At 44.9% G+C, this 23599-nt stretch overlaps 2 protein-coding genes across 9 annotated transcripts in view; one reads left to right on the top strand and one right to left on the bottom strand.

Annotated features, from left to right (window-relative positions):
• TADA3 (transcriptional adaptor 3) overlaps positions 1-6501 on the top strand; it is an 11122-nt gene extending 4621 nt beyond the window's left edge. For 6 of the 7 annotated variants that reach the window (XM_022564749.3, XM_022564748.3, XM_089919650.1 and 3 more), the window contains exons 6-10: positions 1093-1234; positions 1326-1429; positions 2641-2750; positions 3540-3761; positions 5932-6501. In XM_022564749.3, the coding sequence (XP_022420457.1) occupies positions 1093-1234; positions 1326-1429; positions 2641-2750; positions 3540-3761; positions 5932-6124 (771 nt within the window). In that variant the 3' untranslated portion in view covers positions 6125-6501. The remainder of the gene's footprint in view (positions 1-1092; positions 1235-1325; positions 1430-2640; positions 2751-3539; positions 3762-5931) is intronic. The other variant, XM_022564750.3, reaches the window with a different exon arrangement.
• The window catches only part of OGG1 (8-oxoguanine DNA glycosylase), a 42649-nt gene continuing 19219 nt past the window's right edge, over positions 170-23599 (bottom strand). For both annotated transcript variants that reach the window (XR_002643314.3, XM_089919654.1), the window contains one exon: positions 170-23599. Coding sequence is in view for 1 of the 2 variants with exons in the window: in XM_089919654.1 (XP_089775780.1) it covers positions 23595-23599 (5 nt within the window). In the remaining variant the exon portion in view is untranslated.

Genomic DNA, 23599 nt, shown 5'->3' with positions numbered 1-23599 from the left:
GCAGTGGGCGAGCGAAGCTTCATCTGCTGCTCCCCCATTGCTGACATCACCGCCTGAGCCACCCCCCCGGCCCCCCACCCTGGTCCATGGAAAAACTGTCTTCCACGAAACCGGTCCTGGTGCCAAAAAGCTTGGGGACTGCTGCTCTAGGGAGATTCTCTTTTTTTTAATATATAAAAATTTATTTTTTTTATGATGAAAATAAAAAAGGTTCCATTAAAGAAAATGTAGAAAATACAGAAAAGTGTTGGTGGGAAATTCTCCCATAGCTCAGCTGTCATGTTCGGATGTGCTCATGACATGGCCTCCCCTGGCTCCCGTTACCTACAGAATCGAGTCTCCAAGCATCTCAGCCCTTGGTGGCACAGCCCCAGTGCCCCTCTCCAGTTTCCTTGGCCACACTCCCTCTACACTGCTGTATTTATCAGCCCCCCCAAGCACCTTGCCCTCACTCCAGAGTCCTTGCTGGTCTCTGGGCCTCTGCACATGCCCTTCTCCCCTTGGCAAACTAACACCCTTCGAGCCCCTAATCGCATGTTACCGCCACCAAGATGGCTTTGCAGATTCCCCAGCAGAAGGTTGGTCGGTCTTGTGTGCGCCACAGCACCTTGACCTACCTCTGTCACTTCACTTGTCTGAGTTTTTAAAAAATTTATCTGAAAAGGTAATCCATACAGGCAGTAACAAGTTCAGGCAATGCGAAAGATATTTTCCTCTCACTTCTGACCCTAGGATCTATAGTTCTCTCTAGAGATAACAGCTGTCAACGGAAAAGGTCCATGTACACGCACCATTCTGCACCTTACATCTTGGAAATTGTTCTGTATTGCCGTCTGTGTGTTTCAGTTCCGTACGTACCTGGCTTCCTTACTAGACTGTGAGTGTAGAGATTTTATCTCCTTTATCTCTTCTCACCTGTACCAGGCTCAGGCCTTGGTCCTGGGCTAGGTACTTGGGAGGACAGGTAAATGGAGCAATGAGGGATGAACGAAGAGCCTGTTGGCAGTCCCAAGCGCGCAGAGAGCCCCTGACACCCCAGGCACGACTGGCGTGTATTTACTGCTTTGGGACCGGATGGGATGTCTCCCACAGATCCCGCCCCTGGGGAAGCACTACTCCCAGCGCTGGGCACAGGAGGACCTGCTGGAGGAGCAGAAGGACGGGGCCCGGGCAGCAGCCGTGGCTGACAAGAAGAAAGGCCTCATGGGGCCACTGACTGAACTGGACACGAAAGGTAGGCCCCTCACCTCCCTGCCCACCCCAGGCCAGGACTTGAGTTCCTAGCACTTCAGCACACATGTCCACCCCTTCTCTACCCGATTCAGATGTGGATGCCCTGCTGAAGAAGTCTGAGGCCCAGCATGAGCAGCCGGAAGACGGGTGCCCCTTTGGTGCCCTGACGCAGCGACTCCTGCAGGCCTTGGTGGAGGTGAGCACCCCAACCCAAAACAAGAACTGTATTCACTCTGTTTCAATGTTTAATTTTTTATTGTTTATTGAAGTACATTATACATTTAGAGAGGTACATAGGTCATAAAGGTACAGCTAGATCAGTTTTCACAAATGAGCACACTTATAGCCCCAGGACCACAAAAGAAAACATCATCAGTATTCTTGAAGGCCCTCTCATGCCCCTCCCAGTTTTTAACCTGCCCCCAAGGTAGCCGTTACTCCACAGTTACTTTTGCTGAGCGTTGGCTAAAGGCCCTGTGCAAGGGGCTTTCTACACATCCTCTCGTTAGAGGCAAAGACAGTGGTTAACCCCATGTTACACCCAACAAGGTCGAGGCTCAAAAAAGGGAACTGTTTGCTTGAGGTCACACAGCTAATACATAGAAGCAGAACTCAAACCCCAGGTTCAGGGTCCCTTTCTTTATGCCTGCTGGCTGCCCTTAGGCATATCTCTTCACCTCTTGAGCCTCAGTTTCCTGGCTGTCTCAAACACGATAGCGTCTTTCTCTCCCACGTCTTTCTGGGCACACGTTCCAGGTTGGCTGAGGTGGGGGTAGGGGGACATCTCCGTTCCACACCATCAGACGGGGACCCCACGTATGCTGGCTTTGCTGTCTTAAACATGCACTCTGCACAAGGTCACTCCAAGTGTGATTGCCACTCCAAGCCCACAGAAAAACAGCAAAGAGGAGTGTGTGAAGGCCGTGGCCAGCTGTGGCTCTTATCTCTTCTAATCACTTTCCACTGGAGAGAGTTTGTCAGATGACCACCCCTGACTGCAGGGGAGGCTGGGAAGTGTGGTGTATCTGGGCAGCCATAAGCCCAGCTACTGTGGAAGAAAGGCAAGAATGGCTTTTGGACCGCTGGCAGCCTCTGCCGCAGCACGTTTAGCACAGCGCCTGGTGCACTGCAAACGGTTAATATACCTTAGCTCTTCTCACTACCATTGCTGAGTGTTACCGTCACCCTTCTGTGCTCCCTTCTTTTGGTATCAGTACAAAATAAAGAATTTTTAAAATGATCGACGTTTTTTAGAGTCGGTTTGGGAAGACTTCCCACAGCGGGTGGGATGAGAAAAATAAAAAGATATTTCTGGTATGTGAAGACTGTCCGTGTAGGTCAGAGGGGGGCAGGAAAATGGTAATACTATAGCTCTTTCTCCCTCCATCCATTTCTGTGCTCTTCTAGGAAAATATTATTTCCCCCATGGAGGACTCTCCTATTCCGGACATGTCTGGAAAAGAATCAGGGGCTGACGGGGCAAGCACCTCTCCCCGCAATCAGAACAAACCCTTCAGGTGAGTGACATCCTGTCCACGCCTCACAGTCTGGCCTCTGCTTCTGTTGACTTTTGTCCATCCAGCATGTGTGGTCTTCATTAATAGAGACTGAGGACATTTTGATAAAGACCAGTAGAAGTCAGATGTGTGTGCTGGGCCAGGATTTCCACATGCACAAGCTTAGTACAGGGTTTTCATCATGGCCCTGTTCTTACTGTAAACAACCCAAATGTCCACCTGGAGGAGACTGGTTGGCTAAATTGTCATAACTCCATATGATGAAATAACTTGCAACTATTAATCATACTAGAGAAATATAGTTAACTGACACGCAAAGATGTAAACAATAGAGTGATAAGTGGAAACTGTCAGTTGTAGCACAATACAGACAATATGATCCTCTTTTTACTTAAGATATATTTAAATGTTGGTACATGGCGGGGAAAAGCTAAAATAATACATTAAAGAAGTGGGAATAATATGTAACAAAATCTGGAATACGTATAGTATTTATATAAGAACATAAAATACGTATTTTTATGTATATAACGTAACATGTGGTAAGAAGATGGTAATATATGTAATAGTAACAGATAACAAAATAGTTATTCTCTTTGGGTCATTAGCATTGTAGGTTTTTCTGTATTTTATATTACATAGCATATCGATATATGTTGCGTATGTTTACAACAAGACCAGATGTGTCTGTCTCTATATTTTTATGTGTAGATAGATAGAGAGGCGGTGCCCAAAGAGAAAGGAAGGTGTTCACTAACCTTGGGCACCTCAGAGCGGTCCCCCTTGCAGGCTGGCCCTTGAGCTGAGCACTGCCTTTGCCTGCAGTGTGCCGCATACCAAGTCCCTGGAGAGCCGCATCAAGGAGGAGCTGATCGCCCAGGGCCTGCTGGAATCTGAGGACCGCCCTGCGGAGGACTCGGAGGACGAAGTTCTGGCGGAGCTGCGCAAACGGCAGGCCGAGCTGAAAGCGCTCAGTGCCCACAACCGCACCAAGAAGCACGACCTGCTGAGGTGAGTGTGGACAGGATGCCCGGGCCAGGGCGTGGCCAGCGAGGCCTTGCCCATGCTGGTGACCTTCCGGGAGCTTTACGACAGGCTTTCCAAACCCAGCAGGGCCTCTAAATCACCCGGAGGGCTTTGAAAAAAATGTCAGTGCCGGGCACCACCCCACTGGTCTTCTCTCAAACAGATTCTCGTTCCACAGACTAGAGCTCAGGCATCTGTGACTTGTTTATTCACTTCTAATTGTGGTAACAACAAATAACACAAAATTTACCCTCTAAACCATTTTCAAGTGTACGGTTCAGTGGTGTTAACTGTATTCGCATTGTTGTGTGGTTTATTTTTAAGTCTTTCCATAGTTAACTTTCTTTTTCCCCCAGAGTTTTATTGTGAAAAATTTCATACACACAGAAACTCTGACGGTGTAGTACAGTAAACACCAGTATACTCTCCACCTCAGTTTATCAACTGTTAACATTTTCTTGAGCATCTGTGATTACTACCAGCCCCTCACCAGGAACTGACCAGTGTTTTCATGCGATGTCATTCATTTTCTATTCATTCCCATCCATCTTGCCTTGCACTCCTCACAACAAGGGTGCAGGTGGTATCTGTAGGGAGATCATGGTAGTGGCTACCCTTTTCTTGGGAAGATAGAGAAGCAGCCCAACTAAGTCCCCTTGCTCCTCGTAGGCAGGTGCTGTGTCTCCGCCTCACAGAGCCCCAGCAGAGCAGGGCACGCTCGTTCATTTGGCCACCTCTGCCTGTCTCTTAGACGTTGTGCTGGGTTAGGAAGAGAGGCAGGGCAAAGGGCTTGCAGTCACCACGTGAGTGGCTGGTAAAGACGTGCATCATTAGAAGGAGAAGAAGTTGCTGGCAAGCTGCTAGGGTATTTAAGGATGAGGGTATACTGAGTGCCTACCGTGTACCAGGGGCTTTATGTACACCCTCTTACTTAATCTCTGCTATAGCCCAGGGAGTAGGTGGTAGTGTTCCCTGTTTACCAAATAAGGAAATAAAGGCGCAGTGAAATGAGTGCTCTGCTGAAGGTCACACAGCCAATAAACAGCTAAGCTGTGACTGGAGCCCAAGACTGAATCCAGAGCCTCTTTCTAGTTCCCTTTCAAGGGCTAGAAGAGGAAAATACAGATGAAAGAGTACTGAGGAAGGGAGGGGGACGGGAGAGAGAGAGAGAAGTGGGGATGTGCAGCTACAGAAGTAATGGGCAGTGAAGGAACTAGCTTGGCTATCAGAAGGCCAGCGTGCCGCCCTCAGCCCTGCATGGGTAGCTGCAGGGTCTTAAGCAAGGCATCCCCTGCCCTGAGCAGCAGCTTCCCCTTCCGAAAACAGGTTGGACTAGATAGATCTCTAAGTGACCTTCCAGCTCCACCATGAATTGAATTTATAGGTCAGGTTCCATTCGAAGGGGTCAGTTTGGTATCTCACTCACCTCCTGTAGACCTCAGGCTGTCTAGACCCTTAGGTTGCTCTGGAATTTGGTTGCTGAAGTAAAAGCAGGTCTTCTGCTGGCACCAGAACACTTTTTTTTTAAATTTATTTATTTCATTTATTTATTTTTGGCTGCATTGGGTCTTCGTTGCTGTGCACGGGCTTTCTCTAGTTGCAGAGAGCTGGGGCTACTCTTCATTGCGGTGGCTTCTCTTATTGCAGAGCACGGGCTCTAGAGCGCAGGCTCAGTAGTTGTGGTGCATGGGCTTAGTTGCCCCACGGCATGTGGGATCTTCCCGGACCAGGGCTCGAACCCGTGTCCCCTGCATTGGCAGGTGGATTCTTAACCACTGCGCCACCAGGGAAGCCCCCAGAACACCTTTTAAAGAATATTGTTTGGAGGAAGCCTGCCTTGATTCAGATCTCCTCCTCACTAGTTGTGGGATCTTGGGGCATTTCTTATCCTCCTTGAGCCTCAGTTTCCTCACTGGTAACATAGGAATAATAGTACCTACCTCACAAGGTTGTTAGGATTAACTGAGCTGATATTTTTGAAGAGGTAGTACTTGGCACAGGGCACCATGTAAACGTGGCTCAATAACTTTGCTATTTGGTATGAAATGGTCCACAGGAGTGGCAGCCCTGGGTAGTGGGGTGGGCTCAGTCTGGAACAGGGAGGAGCCCTACTCTGGTGGGCTTCCCATGGCACCTGGCCGGCTGGTCCCCACAGGCTGGCAAAGGAGGAGGTGAGTCGGCAGGAGCTGAGGCAGCGGGTCCGCATGGCAGACAATGAGGTCATGGACGCCTTCCGCAAGATCATGGCTGCCCGGCAGAAGAAGCGGACGCCCACCAAGAAGGAGAAGGACCAGGCCTGGAAGACTCTGAAGGAGCGTGAGAGCATCCTAAAGCTGCTGGACGGGTAGCTCTCACCCCTGCCTCAGGCTGCCTCCCCCCCGGCTTGGGAGGGGGAGGCCCACTTCCTTCTTTGGGCTGCCAGAAGCCTCAGCCTGTGGCTGCCTGTCTAATGGCGACAGTCTCTAGAAGCTGTGACCCTTCCCTGAGGTCTTTTGGCCCAGCTCTGTACAGCCAGGACACGAGAGGCCCTGCTGGGCTGGCCTGGGGCCCAGTCTCTGCTTGGTCCCCCAAGATGGGGGGGGCTTCATTTCTGGGTTGTCCTCGTCCCTCTCTCCACCATCTCCCACTCCCCTACCCCTTTCACCCTCAAGGACTTCTCCCTTCTGGTTTTGTAAAGTACCAACTTAAGAATAAAGTGACTGGTGTGGTTTTTTTTTAAAAAGCATCCAGAATCTTTGTCTGTTATTGTGGGGTAGAAAGGAACTTGTGTGGGTGGCATAGTTTAGGAGGGCATGCTTGAGGGCTCTCAGCCTGTGGCCACTCGCCTAGGTCATTCGTTCAGGGAGAACTTTCTGAAGATACTTGTGGCCACAGGTAACAGAACACCCCAGCTCAAGGTGGTTTAACAAGGAAGTGTGTTAGCTAGGGGTTTGGTGGTCCTGGGGCAGGGTGGCACCCAGGGTTAGCCAATCTCCAGCAACTCAACAAGGCCATCAAGGGTCCAGGTGTCTCCACACTCCCGCGGTGTCAGCTTTTGCCTAAAGTAGTTTCCCTTCCAGCTGTGCAGTGGCAGCCAGTAGCAGTTGATGGAGGCCAAATGCTTCCTCATTTCTGTCCAGCACGAGAGAGGGCAGGAAGGCGCCAGCTGGCTTCCATGCCCACCCAAAAGAGCAAGAAGCCTTTCGCAGACACCCTTGTGTCTCACCAGCCCAAATTAGGTCCTACGTGCCCATTTTTGAACCAGTCACTGGCAAGGGATGACTAATGGGTTTAAACTACTCTCCATGAAAATGGAATCAGCTTCCCCACTAAGCCTAAGGCAGTGGGGAGACAAGGTGGAACCCGACAAAGATCTGAAGAGGAAGGGGAAATGGATGCTGGATAGGCCACCAAGAATGTGCCTTCCACAGCCCTGGTTAGGAAGCTAGGCCTGGGAGTCACAGATGAATAAATACACTCTCGTCCCTGCCTCCAGTTGTTCCCAAACTGTGGTGTCAGAGAGTCGGAGAATAATTTACTGTGGGAAGGTTGAGGTCCACGTGGAGGAGGGGAGGGGAAGCTTCCCTGAGGAACTGACCTATGAACTGAACCGTAGAGAAGGATGGCCAGGACGGCCAACATTCTTGTGTGCCCAGCACCTCTCCTACTGGAGAACTGTCCCCTCCCCACTCCATGTAGCTCTGTGGGGCTGTCAAACTCGTGGATACATGGCCCTAGCTTGGCCAATCTCAGTCCACCATCCCTCTAGCCACAATGATTGAGCCAAAGAGTGGGCATGTGACCCAAGCTGGGCCAATCAGAGGCCTTCTATAAGATTGCTCTATGGATGTGGAAAGAAAGGAGGATTTCTCTTCCTTTATATGAAAAACCATAAAATACAAGCTTGAACCACCCAGTAACCCATTTTCCTGCCACATGGAAGAGTCTGCCTGAGAATAAAGCCAATACAGAGGAGCAGAGCCAGGAGATGGAGAAGACAGAGCACTCAGGATGTACCTGGAGCCCTGGATCCTCCATTAGAGTTCAGTTATATCCACCCACAAATGCTTCTTTTGGCTTAAGCTAGTTTACTTTGGAGGTGTCATCTGTCAACTGAAGAAGACCTAATAAAAGCGGATTTTGGCAAAAAGAAGGGTGGAGTAGGGTCCTTCAAGAAAGGACAGCGTGAGGATCTGCCTCCTGCTATGTGGCGGTGGGGGAGGGGTGGGGGTCGGGGGGCACGGCTGCAGATTTTCGGTGACCCACTGACCCTAGCTTGTGTACAGCCTTCTCAGAAAAAACACCCACACTTAATTTCTGAAATTAAGTGCTCAGTAAATTCAGTCCTTTACAAGGCACTGTTCAACTCGTTAAGCTACTGAATCTTCTCAACTATCCCTCATGGTAGGAACTAATAACATCCCATTCACAGATAAGGAAGCTAAGTCAGGAGTTTACATGTGTTGCTTGCTCAAACAATTGATTAGTGGTCGAGCCAGGTTTCAAGCTCAGTTCATCTGACTTGCGCACAGAGCCTCTTTATCACACAGTGCATCAGGGCCCCACTTCCTTACAGTCTGTGAATGGTACTTCCAGGCCCAGGCAGTGCACAACCTGTGCAACCATACATGGCAGCCCTGCCTACAGACCCCCTGTTCTTAATTCACTACTCATTTCCATGTCCATTAGACCAGACCATAAGTATGGTAGGCGTTGTTAATAGAATGTTCCAGGAACAGAGACAGATTTGTGGAGGAGGTAGGATGGCAGCTGAGGTCCCAAAATTAGGTAGAATTGTGAGAGAGGAAGGTAGATATAATAAATAGAAGGAAAAACCCTAGAAGAGTGACTGGGCCTGATTCATTAGGGAAAAAACTTAACTCTTTTATCAGTTGTGAGAATTCTAGTTATTCTAGTTGTTCTCTATTGTACACCTACTATCTGCCTAGTACTGTGCTGGGCCCTTTGCTCCCATGTCTTATCTGATGCTCACCCCACATCTGCAAGGTGAGTAGTAACATCCCTACCCTGCAGAGGAGGACATCAAGGCTAAAAAAGGTTCACTGCCTTCTGAGGCTACACAGCCTTGGTGCAGGAACAGTTACCACCATGATAGTACCATCCCTGGCAGAGTTGACAACCGCAGCAGGACAGGGAGAGTCCCTTCTTATGGCCATACCCATGTCCGCTGGAGCCAAAGAAGGCTTCCTTTATGGGGTTTGGAGAAAGCTGGGTTCCCTGTGATGAGGGGGAGATTAGTTCCAGCACCTCAAGGTTCCAATTTTATTTGTTTATTATTTTATTTTTTGGCCGACCCCATGGCTTGCAGGATCTTAGTTCCCTGACCAGGGATTGAACCTGGCCCCAGCAGTGGAAGTGTGGCGTCCTAACCACTGGACCTCCAGGGAATTCCCTAGGCTCCAATTTTAATTTGAAACGATACTGACACTTTATCACCAGTTTGGTGAAAAAGTCTTTTGTGTCTTGGCCCTGAAAATCATCCACCAGCATCGTTTACCTGAGTCCCAAATGCCTTACAACTGACTTTCAGAAACACCAGGGTGAGTGAGAACAGGATTGGGTAGAGATTAAGCCCTGGCATAGGGAACATGACCCAGCATGGGTCCCCAGGCCAGTTCTGGGGAACTGACTATTAGATGCTGGGTCCCAGGTGACTTCTGGTAAGAAGGAAGCAATGGGAGACTTCCCTGGTGGCACAGTGGTTAAGAATCTGCCTGCCAATGCAGGGGACACGGGTTCGAGCCCTGGTCCAGGAAGATCCCACATGCCGTGGAGCAACTAAGCACACGAGCCACAACTACTGAGCTCATATGCCACAACTACTGAAGCCCACGTGCCTAGAGCCCACACTCCTCAACAAGAGAAGCCACCGCAATGAGAACCTGGTGGCCTGGTGGTTAGGATTCTGGGCTTTCACTGCCGTGGCCTGGGTTCAATCCCTGGTGGGTGAACTGAGATCCTAAAGGCCACAGGGCACAGCCAAAAAAAAAAAAAAAAAAGGAATGGCTGGAACTTTGTGGAAAAATGGTCAGAGGGTAAATTCCTTTCCTGATCTGTGACTGAGGACTCAAAGGAGAGAACTAAGCACAAATGGATTATAACTCACTTGTTCGTGTATTAACTCACTCATCATTTCTTCTCTTCACTCACCTCATTGATTTATTCACTCCATCTACCTGCCTCCTTTTCCTCATTCATACTTTTGTTTCCTTACTCAGTGACCCTGTTACCGTGGCTAAGAGCTATGTAGGTGACTAAGGCTTCAGAGAAGGGGAGGCAGCTGGGCAGAAAACCAACACACGAGGCAATAAAAGCAATAATAGAAGAATGTACAAAATGTGTAGGGACCTGGGACAGAGAATGGTTTAACAACAGCTTAGAGGGTCAGGAAAGCCTTCAGGGAGGATGTGGAAAGGAGGTTGCCTATCAGAAGATATTCCAGACAAAAGGAACAGCAAGGCACAAAGGTGCGAACAGCTTGCCTGGTTAGAGAGACGTGAGAACTTCAGTGTGACTGGAGCCCTGGGTGTGTGGAGGGGGAGGGAAAGATGAGAGATGAGGCAGAAAGTAGGTTGAGACCAGGCTGGAATAGCCTTTGGATGGCAGGTTAAGGAGCACTGGTTTTATTCTTGAGGTCAAGGGTTCTCAAAGTGTGGTTCCTGAACCAGCAACATCAGCATCACCTGAGAACTTAATAAAGATGCAAATTCTCAGGGCCCAGACCTACCCAGTCAGTAGGGCTACAGGTGGGGCCCAGCTGGCTCTGTTTTAGCACGCCCTCCAGCTGATTCCTAATGCATTGTACAGTTTGGGCATCACTTTCCTAGGTAGTATGGAGCCAGGGTTGGTTTGTGACCAGGGCAGTGCCATAATAACACTCTGAAGTGGAAAGTACTCTGATAGCAGCATGGAAGCTATACTGAATAGAGGGGGTGAAGCTGAAATTGGGGCGGACGAGAGTGCAATCATGTGCAAAGGAATACATCTGAGGGACTTCCCTGGTGGCACAGAGGTTAAGAATCCACCTGCCAATGCAGGGGACACAGGTCCGAGCCCTGGTCCAGGAAGATCCCACATGCCTCGGAGCAACTAAGCCCGTGTGCCACAACTACTGAAGCCTGCACGCCTAGAGCCCAGGCTCCACAACAAGAGAAGCCACTGCAATGAGAAGCCCACGCACTGCAACGAAGAGTAGCCCCCGCTAACTGCAACTAGAGAAAAGCCCACGTGCAGCAACCAAGGCCCAACACAGCCGATAAGTAAATAAATAAATAGTTTTTAAAAAGTGTCTTTAAAAAAAAAAAGAAGAAAGAAATACATCTGAGATAGGGCTTCCCTGGTGGCGCAGTGGTTAAGAATCCACCTGCCAATGCAGGGGACACGGGTTCAAGCCCTGGTCCAGGAAGATCCCACATGTCGCGGAGCAACTAAGCCCACCCAACACAACTACTGAGCCTGCGCTCTAGAGCCCATGAGCAACAACTACTGAGCCTGCGTGCCACAACTGCTGAAGCCCATGTGCCTAGAGTGCATGCTCTGCAACAAGAGAAGCCACCGCAATAAGACCGCGCACTGCAATGAAGAGTAGCCCCTACTCACCGCAGCTAGAGAAAGACTGCACAGCTACAAAGACCCAACACAGCCATAAATAAGTAAGTTAGTAAATAAATAAATAAATAAATAAATAAAAGAAATACATCTGAGATGGCAGATGTGGCAGAAACTGGTAGATGTCCTTCCGAATCTGTTCTCCCTTTCTTCTATAGTAACAGAACTCCTGATTTTTAGCTGGACATGTTTCTCTGAAAGACTAAATATCCCAGCCTCCTTTGCAGTTAGGTGTGATCACGTAACCGAGTTTTGGCTGACAGGATGTGAGTGGAAGAGATGTGTGTCACTATGAGGTCTTCTTTTTTTTTTTGCGGTACGTGGGCCTCTCACTGCTGTGGCCTCTCCCGTTGCGGAGCACAGGGTCCGGACACGCAGGCTCAGCGGCCATGGCTCACGGGCCCAGCCGCTCCGCGGCATGTGGGATCTTCCCGGACCGGGGCACGAACCCGTGTCCCCTGCATCGGCAGGTGGACTCTCAACCACTGCGCCACCAGGGAAGCCCCACTATGAGGTCTTGAGTGCCAGTGCGTGTCCCCCGCTTCCCCTGGCTGGGATGAGGCATGGTGGCCACCCATCTTGAAACATGTGGTCAAAGACACCATAGGAACAGCTGAGCAACAAGATAAGAAGCTAGGTTCCCTCGTAGTAATCGTACCAGCCTGAGACTACTGTGGCCAGATGGTTATATACTTCTATTTTATTTAAGTCACAATTATTTTGGGTGTCTCTTAGAGAAACCAAACCTATATTCTAGTTGATACAGTGAGTAGCTGGCATGCCAAGCCCTCTTTTCAAACTATACCTGTTTCCTTCTCTTCCCTTCTTCTCCTCTTTCTTTTTCAAAAGAATTCGAGAAAACTTATAACTGAGGGTGTGTCTCATGAGTTTCATAAAACACAAATATAAAGTTAAGCTCATCTGATTTAATGGAGTCGCTGTCATTAAGCGTTAGATTTAGCTTTGAGCTTCCTGGAAGCTAAGGCGAAAAATGGAAATATGATGAATCAGTCTCAGAACATTTGATATCAGAGTAAAGGGCATCTCCCAGTTTTCACGACAAAAATTCTAATAATTTGTCAAGCTGGAGAAATTTCTCAACTAGAGTCATATGTTGATAAGATTCTCCATACATTTGGCAGCAAAAGGAGACTGAGTTTCACATGGTGATTTCTTATCACAAGCTTTGATGAAAGCTCAGGGCCTATTGTTAAAACAACTCTGGGAGGACGGTTATGCAAGGGACAAAGCTAGGGTGATGCTCAGCACTGTACATGAATTTGATCCTCTCAACAACCTATGTCAAAGCAGGTAATATTATGACACTTATTTTACAGATGAGGAAACTAGGATACAGAAAGGGGAAGGGCCAGATCAGAGAGTTGGTGGTGAGCCAGTTTTGTAAGGCAGGTCTTAGACTCTAGAGGCCCTTTTTACACGTCCCTCTCTAGGGCCTACCAGCACCCTCACATACAAAATTGTAGGTATTGTGGGTTGAGAATCAGAGAAAAGCACAAGAATCATTGCCTCAGACGGAGGGCAGGAGGGAAGATGGCAGAGTAGAAGGACGTGCGCTCACTCCCTCTTGCGAGAGCACTCGAATCACAACTAACTGCTGAACAATCATCGACAGCAAGACACTGGAACTCACCAAAGAAGATACGCCACATCCAAAGACAAAGGAGAAGCCACAATGAGACGGTAGGAGGGGCGCAATCACAATAAAATCAAATCCCATAACTGCTGGGTAGGTGACTCACAAACTGGAGAACACTTATACTACATAAGTCCACCCACTGGAGTGAAGGTTCTGAGCCCCACGTCAGGCTTCCCAACCTGGGGGTCTGGCAATGGGAGGAGGAATTCCTAGAGAATCAGACTTTGAAGGCTAGTGGGATTTGATTGCAGGACTTCGACTGGGGGAAACAGAGACTCCACTCTTCGAGAGCACACACAAAGTAATATGCACATCGGGACCCAGGGGAAGAAGCAGTCACCCTATAGGAGACTGAACCAGACCTATCTGCTAGTGTTGGAGGGTCTTCTGCAGAGGCGGGGGGTGGCTGTGGCTCACCGTGGGGACAAGGACACTGGCAGCAGAAGTTCTGAGAAATGCCCCTTGGCTTGAGCCCTCCCAGAGTCTGCCATTAGCCCCACCAAAGAGCCGGGTAGGCTCCAGTGTTGGGTTGCTTCAGGCCAAACAACTAACAGGGAGGGAACCCCATCCCACCTATCAGCAGACAAGTGGATTAAAGTTTTATTGAGCTCTGCCCACCAGAGCAACACCCAGCTCTATGCACCACCAGTCCCTCCCATCAGGAAACTTGTACAAGCCTCTTAGATAGCCTCATCCACCAGAGGGCAGACAGCAGAAGCAAGAAGAACTACAATCCTGCAGCCCGTGGAACAAAAACCACCTTCACAGAAAGACAGACAAGATGAAAAGGCAGAGGGCTATGTACCAGATGAAGGAACAAGATAAAACCCCAGGAAAACAACTAAATGAAGTGGAGATAGGCAACCTTCCAGAAAAAGAATTCAGAATAATGATAGTGAAGATGATCCAGGACCTCGGGAAAAGAATGGAGGCGAAGATCAAGAAGATGCAAGAAATGTTTAGCAAAGACCTAGAAGAATTAAAGAACAAACAAACAGAGATGAACAATACAATAACTGAAATGAAAACTATAATCAATAGCAGAATAACTGAGGCAGAAGAACGGATAAGTGACCTGGAAGACAGAATGGTGGAATTCACTGCTGCCGAACAGAATAAAGAAAAAAGAATGAAAAGAACTGAAGACAGCCTAAGAGACCTCTGAGACAACATTAAACACAACAACATTCGCATGATAGGGGTCCCAGAAGGAGAAGAGAGAGAGAGAAAGGACCCGAGAAACTATTTGAAGAGATTATAGTTGAAAACTTCCCTAACATGGGAAAGGAAATAGCCACCCAAGTCCAGGAAGCACAGAGTCCCAGGCACGATAAACCCAAGGAGAAACACGCTGAGACACATAGTAATCAAACTGACAAAAATCAAAGACAAAGAAAGCAACGAGGGGAAAATAACAAATAACATACAAGGGAACTCCCATAAGGTTAAAAGCTGATTTCTCAGCAGAAACTCTACAAGCCAGAAGGGAGTGGCATGATATATTTAAAGTGATGAAAGGGAAGAACCTACAACCAAGATTACTCTACCCGGCAAGGATGCAATTCAGATTTGACGGAGAAATCAAAAGCTTTACAGACAAACAAAAGCTAAGATAATTCAGCACCACCAATCCAGCTCTACAACGTATGCTAAAGGAACTTCTCTAAGTGGGAAACACAAGAGAAGAAAAGGACCTACAAAAACAAACCCAAAACAATTAAGAAAATAGTAATAGGAACATACATATCTATAATTACCTTAAACGAGAATGGATTAAATGCTCCAACCAAAAGACACAGACTGGCTGAATGGATGCGAAAACAAGACCCGTATATATGCTGTCTACAGAAGACGCACTTCAGACCTAGGGACACATACAGACTAAAAGTGAGGGGAAGGAAAAAGATGTTCCATGCAAATGGCAATCAAAAGAAAGCTGGAGTAGCAATACTCATATCAGATAAAATAGACTTTAAAATAAAGAATGTTACAAGAGACAAGGAAGGACACTACATAATGATCAAGGGATCAATCCAAGAAGAAGATATAAGTATTCTAAATATATATGCACCCAACACGGGAACACCTCCATACGTAAGGCAACTGCTAACAGCTATAAAAGAGGAAATCGACAGTAACACAATAATAGTGGGGGACTTTAACACCTCACTTACACGAATGGACAGATCATCCAAACAGAAAATTAATAAGGAAACACAAGCTTTAAATGACACAATAGACCAGACAGATTTAATTGATATTTATAGGACATTCCATCCGAAAACAGCAGATTACACTTTCTTCTCAAGTGCACACAAAACATCCTCCAGGATAGACCACATCTTGGGTCACAAATCAAGCCTCGGTGAATTTAAGAAAATTGAAATCATATCAAGCATCTTTTCTGACCACACGCTACGAGATTAGAAATCAATTACAGGGGAAAAAACACAACAAACACAAACACATGGAGGCTAAACAATACGTTACTAAATAACCAAGAGATCACTGAAGAAATCAAAGAGGAAATCAAAAAATACCTAGAGACAAATGACAATGAAAACACGACGATCCAAAACCTATGGGACGCAGCAAAAGGAGTTCTAAGAGGGAAGTTTATAGCAATACAAGCCTACCTCAAGAAACAAGAAAAATCTCAAATAAACAATCTAACCTTACACCTAAAGGAACTAGAGAACGAAGAACAAACAAAACCCAAAGTTAGTAGAAGGAAACAAATCATAAAGATCAGAGCAGAAACAAAGAAAACAATAGCAAAGATCAATAAAACTAAAAGCTGGTTCTTTGAGAAGATAAAATTGATAAACCATTAGCGAGACACATCAAGAAAACGAGGGAGAGGACTCAAATCGATAAAATTAGAAATGAAAAAGGAGACGTTACAACAGACACCGCAGAAATACAAAGCATCCTAAGAAACTACTACAAGCAACTCTATGCCAATAAAATGGACAGCCTGGAAGAAATGGACAAATTCTTAGAAAGGTATAACCTTCCAACACTGAACCAGGAAGAAACAGAAAATATGAACAGACCAATCAGAAGTAAGGAAATTAAAACTGTGATTAAAAATGTTCCAAAAAAGTCCAGGACCTGATGGCTTCACAGGTGAATTCTATCAAACATTTAGAGAACAGCTAACACCCATCCTTCTCAAACTCTTCCAAAAAATTGCAGAGGAAAGAACACTCCCAAACTCATTCTATGAGGCCACCATCACCCTGATACCAAAACTAGACAAAGATACTACAAAAAAAGAAAATTACAGACCAATATCACTGAAGAATATAGATGCAAAAATCCTCAACAAAATACTAGCAAACAGAATCCAATAATACATTAAAAGGATCATACACCATGATCAAGTGGGATTTATCCCAGGGATGCAAGGATTCTTCAATATATGCAAATCAATCAATGTGATACACCATATTAACAAATCGAAGAAGAAAAACCATATGATCATCTCCATAGATGCAGAAAAAGCTTTTGCCAAAATTCAACACCCATTTATGATAAAAACTCTCCAGAAAGTGGGCATAGAGGTAACTTACCTCAACATAATAAAGGCCATATACGACAAACCCAAAGCACACATCATTCTCAATGGTGAAAAACTGAAAACATTTCCTCTAAGATCAGGCACAAGACAAGGATGTCCGCTCTCACCACTATTATTCAACATAGTGTTGGAAGTCCTAGCCACGGCAATCAGAGAAGAAAAAGAACTAAAAGGAATACAAAATGGAAAAGAAGAAGTAAAACTGTCACTGTTTGCAGATGACACGATACTATACATAGAGAATCCTAAAAATGCCGTCAGAAAACTACTAGAGCTAATCAATGAATTTGGTAAAGTTGCAGGATACAAAATTAATGCACAATGGACTTGAGGACATGGGGAGGGGGAAGGGTAAGCTGAGACGAAGTGAGAGAGTGGCACGGACTTATATATACCACCAAATGTAAAATAGATAGCCAGTGGGAAGCAGCCACATAGCACAGGGAGATCAGCTTGGTGCTTGGTGACCACCTTGAGGGGTGGGATAGGGAGGGTGGGAGGGAGACGCAAGAGGGAAGAGATATGGGGATATATGTATATGTATAGCTGATTCACTTTGTTATAAAGCAGAAACTAACACACCATTATAAAGCAATTATACTCCAATAAATATGTTAAAAAACAAACAAAAAAACCCCCAAAATTAATGCACAGATATCTCTTGCATTCCTATACACTAATGATGAAAAACCTGAATGAGAAATTAAGGAAACACTCCCATTTACCATTGCAACAAAAAGAATAAAATACCTAGGAATAAACCTACCTAGGGAGACAAAAGACCTGTATGCAGAAAACTACAAGACACAGATGAAAGAAATTAAAGATGATACAAACAGATGGAGAGATATACCATGTCCTTGGATTGGAAGAATCAATATTGTGAAAATAACTATACTACCCAAAGCAATCTACAGATTCAATGCAATCCCTATCAAATTACCAATGGCATTTTTTACAGAACTAGAACAAAAAATCTTAAAATTTGTATGGAGACAGAAAAGACCCCGAAGAGCCAAAGCAGTTTTGAGGGAAAAAAACGGAGCAGGAGGAATCAGATTCCCTGACTTCAGACTATACTACAAAGCTACAGTAATCAAGACAATATGGCACTGGCACAAAAACAGAAATAAAGATCAATGGAACAGGATAGAAAGCCCAGAGATAAACCCATGCACGTATGGTCAACTAATCTAAGACAAAGGAGGCAAGGATATACAATGGAGAAAAGCAGTCTCTTCAATAAGTGGTACTGAGAAAACTGGACAGCTACATGTAAAAGAATGAAATTAGAACACTCCCTAACACCATACACAAAAATAAACTCAAAATGGATTAGAGACCTAAATGTTAAGACCGGAAACTCTCGCACCGCAATGCAGAGTAGCCCCCGCTCGCCACAACTAGAGAAAGCCGCCCGCAGCAACAAAGACCCAATGCAGCCAAAAAAAAACCAGACTGGACACTCTAAAACTCTTAGAGGAAAACATAGGAAGAACACGCTTTGACATAAATCACAGCAAGATCTTTTTTGATCCACCTCCTAGAGAAATGGAAATAAAAACAAAAATAACAAATGGGACCTAATGAAATTTAAAAGCTTTTTCAAAGCAAAGGAAACTACAAACAACATGGAAAGACAACCCTCAGAACAGGAGAAAATATTTGCAAACGAATCAACGGACAAAGGATTAATCTCCAAAATATATAAACAGCTCATGCAGCTCAATATTAAAAAAACAAACAACCCAATCCAAAAAATGGGCAGAAGATCTAAATAGACATTTCTCTAAAGAAGACATGCAGATGGCCAAGAAGCACAAGAAAAGCTGCTCAGCATCAGTAATTATTAGAGAAATGCAAATCAAAGCTACAATGAGGTATTACCTCACACCAGTTAGAATGGGCATCATCAGAAAATTTACAAACAACAAATGCTGGAGAGGGTTTGGAGAAAAGGGAAGCCTCTTGCACTGTTGGTGGGAATGTAAGTTGATACAGCCACTATGGAGAACAGTATGGAGGTTCCCTAAAAAACTAAAAATAGACTTACTATATGACCCAGCAATCCCACTACTGGGCATATACCCAGAGAAAACCATAATTCGAAAAGACACATGCACCCCAATGTTCATTGCAGCACTATTTACAATAGCCAGGTCATGGAAGCAACATAAATGCCCATCAACAGACAAACGGATAAAGAAAATGTGGTACATATATACAATGGAATATTACTCAGCCATTAAAAGGACTGAAATTGGTCATTTGTAGAGACGTGGATGGATCTAGAGACTGTCATACAGAGTGAAGTAAGTCAGAAAGAGAAAAACAAATATTGTATATTAACGCATATATGTGGAGCCTAGAAAAATGGTATAGATGAACCGGTTTGCAGGGCAGAAACAGAGACACAGATGTAGAGAACAAACGTATGGACACCAAGTGGGGAAAGCAGCAGGGGTGGTGGTGGTGGGTTGAATTGGGAGATTGGGATTGACATGTATACACTAATATGTATAAAATGGATGACTAATAAGAACCTGCTGTTTAAATACAATAAATAAAATACAGAAATTCCAAAAAAAAAGAATCATTGCCCCAGAATATGCCTGTGTTAGCCAAGAGAAATTAGTGAGATCTGGTAAATATTAGAGGGACCGCTGAGCCTCTTAAGATAGGCTGCTGCTGATAGGGTGAGGAAGTAGGGGTAGGTACTGTGGAAGAAGAGGGGAAACCCCAAATTTTGAGCTTGATTTCGAGCTTGACTAGAACTTGTGGGGCTTCAAGAATGGAAGGAGAAATAATATTGAAAGTGCTGTCCTAGGGCAGCTAACGTCTAGAAAAGGAGAAAAAAACTCTTTTCTGTCTCACTTCTTACTGAGCACCCACTCAATAAGTACCAAGTATGTGCTAGGAACCCAAGTGACAACAAGGGAACTAGCCCACTGGGTGAAAGGCATTTTCTAAGTTGTCTCATTCTCAAAATAACCCTACAAAGAAGGTATGATTATTGGTGTGATTATGTCATTCTCTAGATGAGGAAACTGAGGCTCAGAGCTGTTAAATGATTTGCCCAAGTTCCCACAGCTGGTAAGGGGTGGGGGTGAAGTTTGAACCCAGATCTGTCTGACTCCAAATCTTTCAATGCACTATCACTGTTTCATTAGCAGGGAGAGAAAAGGTGTGATGAATTTGACATTTAAATCCATTCTATTTCTTTGTTGTTATTGTTGTTAAAATACAATTTAAATAACTGAACACCAAATTGGTACACACCCACCATCTTTTGGCATAATTTTTTTTAAGTGACTTTTTTATTGTAAAGTTAATATTACTCAACAAAAAAATGTTTGGAGACTACAGACATGTAGAGAGAAGTGAAAGAAACAAAACTGAATCAGAGGGACTTCCCTGGTTGCGCAGTAGTTAAGAATCCGCCTGCCAATGCAGGGGAGATGAGTTCGAGCCCTGGTCCGGAAAGATCCCACATGCTGTGAAGCAACTAAGCCCATGCACCACAACTAGTGAGCCTGCGCTCTAGAACCTGTAAGCCACTACTACTGAAGCCCGCGTGCCTAGAGCCCGTGCTCTGCAACAAGAGAAGCCACCGCAGTGAGAAGCCCACGCACCACAAGAAAGAGTAGCCCCTACTCACCGCAACTAGGCAACTAGAGAAAGCCCACTTTTTCAATGAAGACCCAACGCAGCCAAAAATAAATAATTAATCAATGGAAAAAAAAAACGAATCAGATAATTCTTTAACCATTAACATTTGTGGTGTTTCTCTCCACTCTGCTATGAATAATTTGTAGTTTGCATTTTACATTGAAGTTATCAAACTGCATACCTGCTTAACATTATAAGCATTTTTTCCGTTTTTAAGTAGGTTGCATTACCACCAATTTACGAGCTGTGAAATATTACATCTGGTAGATGTACTTTATGTTTTTTAATCATTCCCTTCTTGGTGATTTCTTGTAAATTTTCCTGTTATAAAAATATTTCTTCAAACATCTTGGCGCATATATATTTGTCCTAATTTAGGATTATTTCCCTGAAATTCATTCCCAGAAGAGAAATTCCTGGGTCAAAAGGCCTGGACATTATTTCTTTTTTTAATAAATTTATTTATTTATGGCTGCGTTGGGTCTTCAATGCTGCGTGCAGGCTTTCTCTAGTTGCGGCGAGCGGGGGCTACTCTTCGTTGTGGTGTGCAGGCTTCTCACTGCGGTGGCTTCTCTTGTTGTGGAGCACGGACTCTAGGTGCGCAGGCTTCAGTAGTTGTGGAGTGCAGGCTCAGCAGTTGTGGCTTGTGGTCTCTAGAGCACAGGCTCAGTAGCTGTGGCGCATGGGCTTAGTTGCTTCAAGGCATGTGGGATCTCCTGGACCAGGGCTCAAACCCGTGTCCCCTACATTGGCAGGCGGATTCTTAACCACTGCACCACCAGGGAAGTCCCAGGCCTGGACATTATTTAAGCCTTTGATGCATACTGCCAAATTGCTTTCCAAAAGAAAGATTTTTAGCAAGTCATTTTCCCACCAGAAATGTAGAAGTATCCATTGCTCACACTAACACCAGCTTTTGGGGTTACCAGTTTTTTTAAACTTTACATTTGAGAGGGTATAAATGGCTTCTTTTAGTTTGTACTTCCTTAACTACTTGTGAGGTAGAGAATGTTCCATGTTCATTGTGTTTCATCTGTCTCTTTTGACCATTTATTGGGTTCTTAGTCTGTTATCAATTTTATGTTATTTACATAATGGAAATATTAACCCATTGTCTGTAAAACATTTCCCCAGTCTGAAGTTTGCCTTTTACTGTTAGTTATGATTTTGGAATAAGGTAGGGTTTTTTTTTTTTCTTTTTTTGCTTTGTTTCCAAAAACAGAAGTTAAGAATGTTTTTATATTTGTGATGCAACAGACAAGGGCTTAATTTCCAAAATATACGAACAGCTCATACAACTCAAAAACAAAAAAACAAACAACCCAATGGAAAAATGAGCAGAAGACCTAAATATACATTTCTCCAAAGAAGAAATACAAATGGCTAATAGGCACATGAAAAGATGCTCAACATTAGAGAAATACAAATCAAAACTACAATGAGGCACCACCTCACACTGGTCAGAATGGCCATCATTAAAACGCTACAAATAACAAATGCTGGAGGGGGTGTAGAGGAAAGGGAACCCTCCTACACCGTTGGTGGGAATGTAAGTTGGTGCAGCCACTATGGAGAACAGAATGGAGGTTCTTCAGAAAATTAAAAATAGAGCTACCATATAATCCAGCAATCCCACTCCTGAGCATATATCCAGAAAAAACTCTAATCCAAAAAGCTACACGCACCCCTATGTTCACTGCAGCACTATTCACAATAGCCAAGGCATGGAAACAACCTAAATGTCCTTCTACAGATGACTGGATAAAGAAAATGGGGTACCTATATATAATGGAATACTACTCAGCCATAAAAAAGAATGAAATAATGCCATTTGCAGCAACATGGGTGCAACTAGAGATTATCATACTAAGTGAACCAAGTCAGAAAGAGAAAGACAAATAACCATATGGTATCACTTACGTGTGGAATCTAAAATATGACACAAGGAACACCCTGGTGGTCCAGTGGTTAGGACTTGGCACTTTCACTGCCATGGCTCAGGTTCGATCCTTGGTCGGGGAACTAAGATCCCGCAAGCTGAGCAGCATGGCCAAAAAATAAATACATAAATAAGATAAAATATGACATGAAATGAACCTATCTACGAAGCAGAAACAGACTCACAGACATAGAGGACAGATTTGTGGTTGCCAACAGGGAGGGGGTTGGGGGAGGGATGGGGTGGAGGCTGGGGTTAGCAGATGTAAGCTATTATATATGGAATGGATAAACTCAAGGTCCTACTGTATAGCACAGAGAATTATATTTAGTATCCTATGATAAATCGTAATGGAAAAGAATATAAAAAAAGAATGTGTACATATACATATACATATACATATATGTATATGTATAGGTGAATCACTTTGCTGTACAGCCGAAATTAACACATTGTAAATCAACTATACTTCAATTAAAAAAAAGAATGTTTTTATGTTTGTAAAGAAACCTGTCCATCTTTTCCTTGTGATTTCTTCCACTTTAATCTTAAAAGATCATTCACTCATCTAATGGCTAATTTTCTGTTGGATTCAAGAATTGATGGAGGGACTTCCCTGGTGGGCCAGTGGCTAAGACTCTGAGCTCCCAATGCAGGAGGCCCAGGTTTGATCCCTGGTCAGGGAACTAGATCCCACATGCTGTAACTAAGAGTTCGCATGCCGCAACTAAAGATCCTGCACGCTGCAACTAAAGATCCCACATGCCTCAACTAAGACCTGGTGCAGCCAAATAAATAAATAATAATAAAAGAATTGATGGAGATGTCTGAGTTGTTTTGTCATTTTTTAATAACAAAAGAGAGAAGAGGATTATTTCCTTTACTTTTTTTTTTTTTCATATATTTGACTTTCCTTGACTTTTTGCTTCAGTACCTTGAAATATGCTCACTGGAAGTGGGGGCTGTAGGAGGAAGTGTGTATATGTATACACATCAAAAAAAAGTCTGGAAGAATATGTACCAAAACATATTAACGCCGTTTTTTCTGACTGATGGGAGCACAGCTGGGATGGATTTGTTAGCTGTGCCTGCCCAGCACTGCTATTTCCTTTGGGCAAAATAGCCATCTTCATCCCCTGTGACTTTGGTGTGGCTGCCCATGACAGTACACTTACCCTGTATAGTACCTTATTCCTCTGGCAACAGTTCTGGGGGTAAAGGCATAGGCATGTCACTCCAGCAGAGCCCATCGGAGTCCCTCCCTGAGACTGATACATGAAACTGGGTGTAGCTCCTCTTTTGCTGGGTTCAGTTGGAAAGTTGGGGCTGCCTCACACCATGCTTCCTGCCAGGTAGAGGAGATCACT

Source organism: Delphinapterus leucas, chromosome 10 (genome assembly GCF_059928025.1).
Source record: "Delphinapterus leucas isolate spDelLeu-1000000601 "Yukka" chromosome 10, BTC_Dleu_Yukka2, whole genome shotgun sequence".
In the NCBI taxonomy this organism is placed as follows: Eukaryota; Metazoa; Chordata; class Mammalia; order Artiodactyla; family Monodontidae; genus Delphinapterus; species Delphinapterus leucas.
Note: the sequence above shows the minus strand (reverse complement) of the source record. Positions and strands in the feature narration are given on the sequence as shown.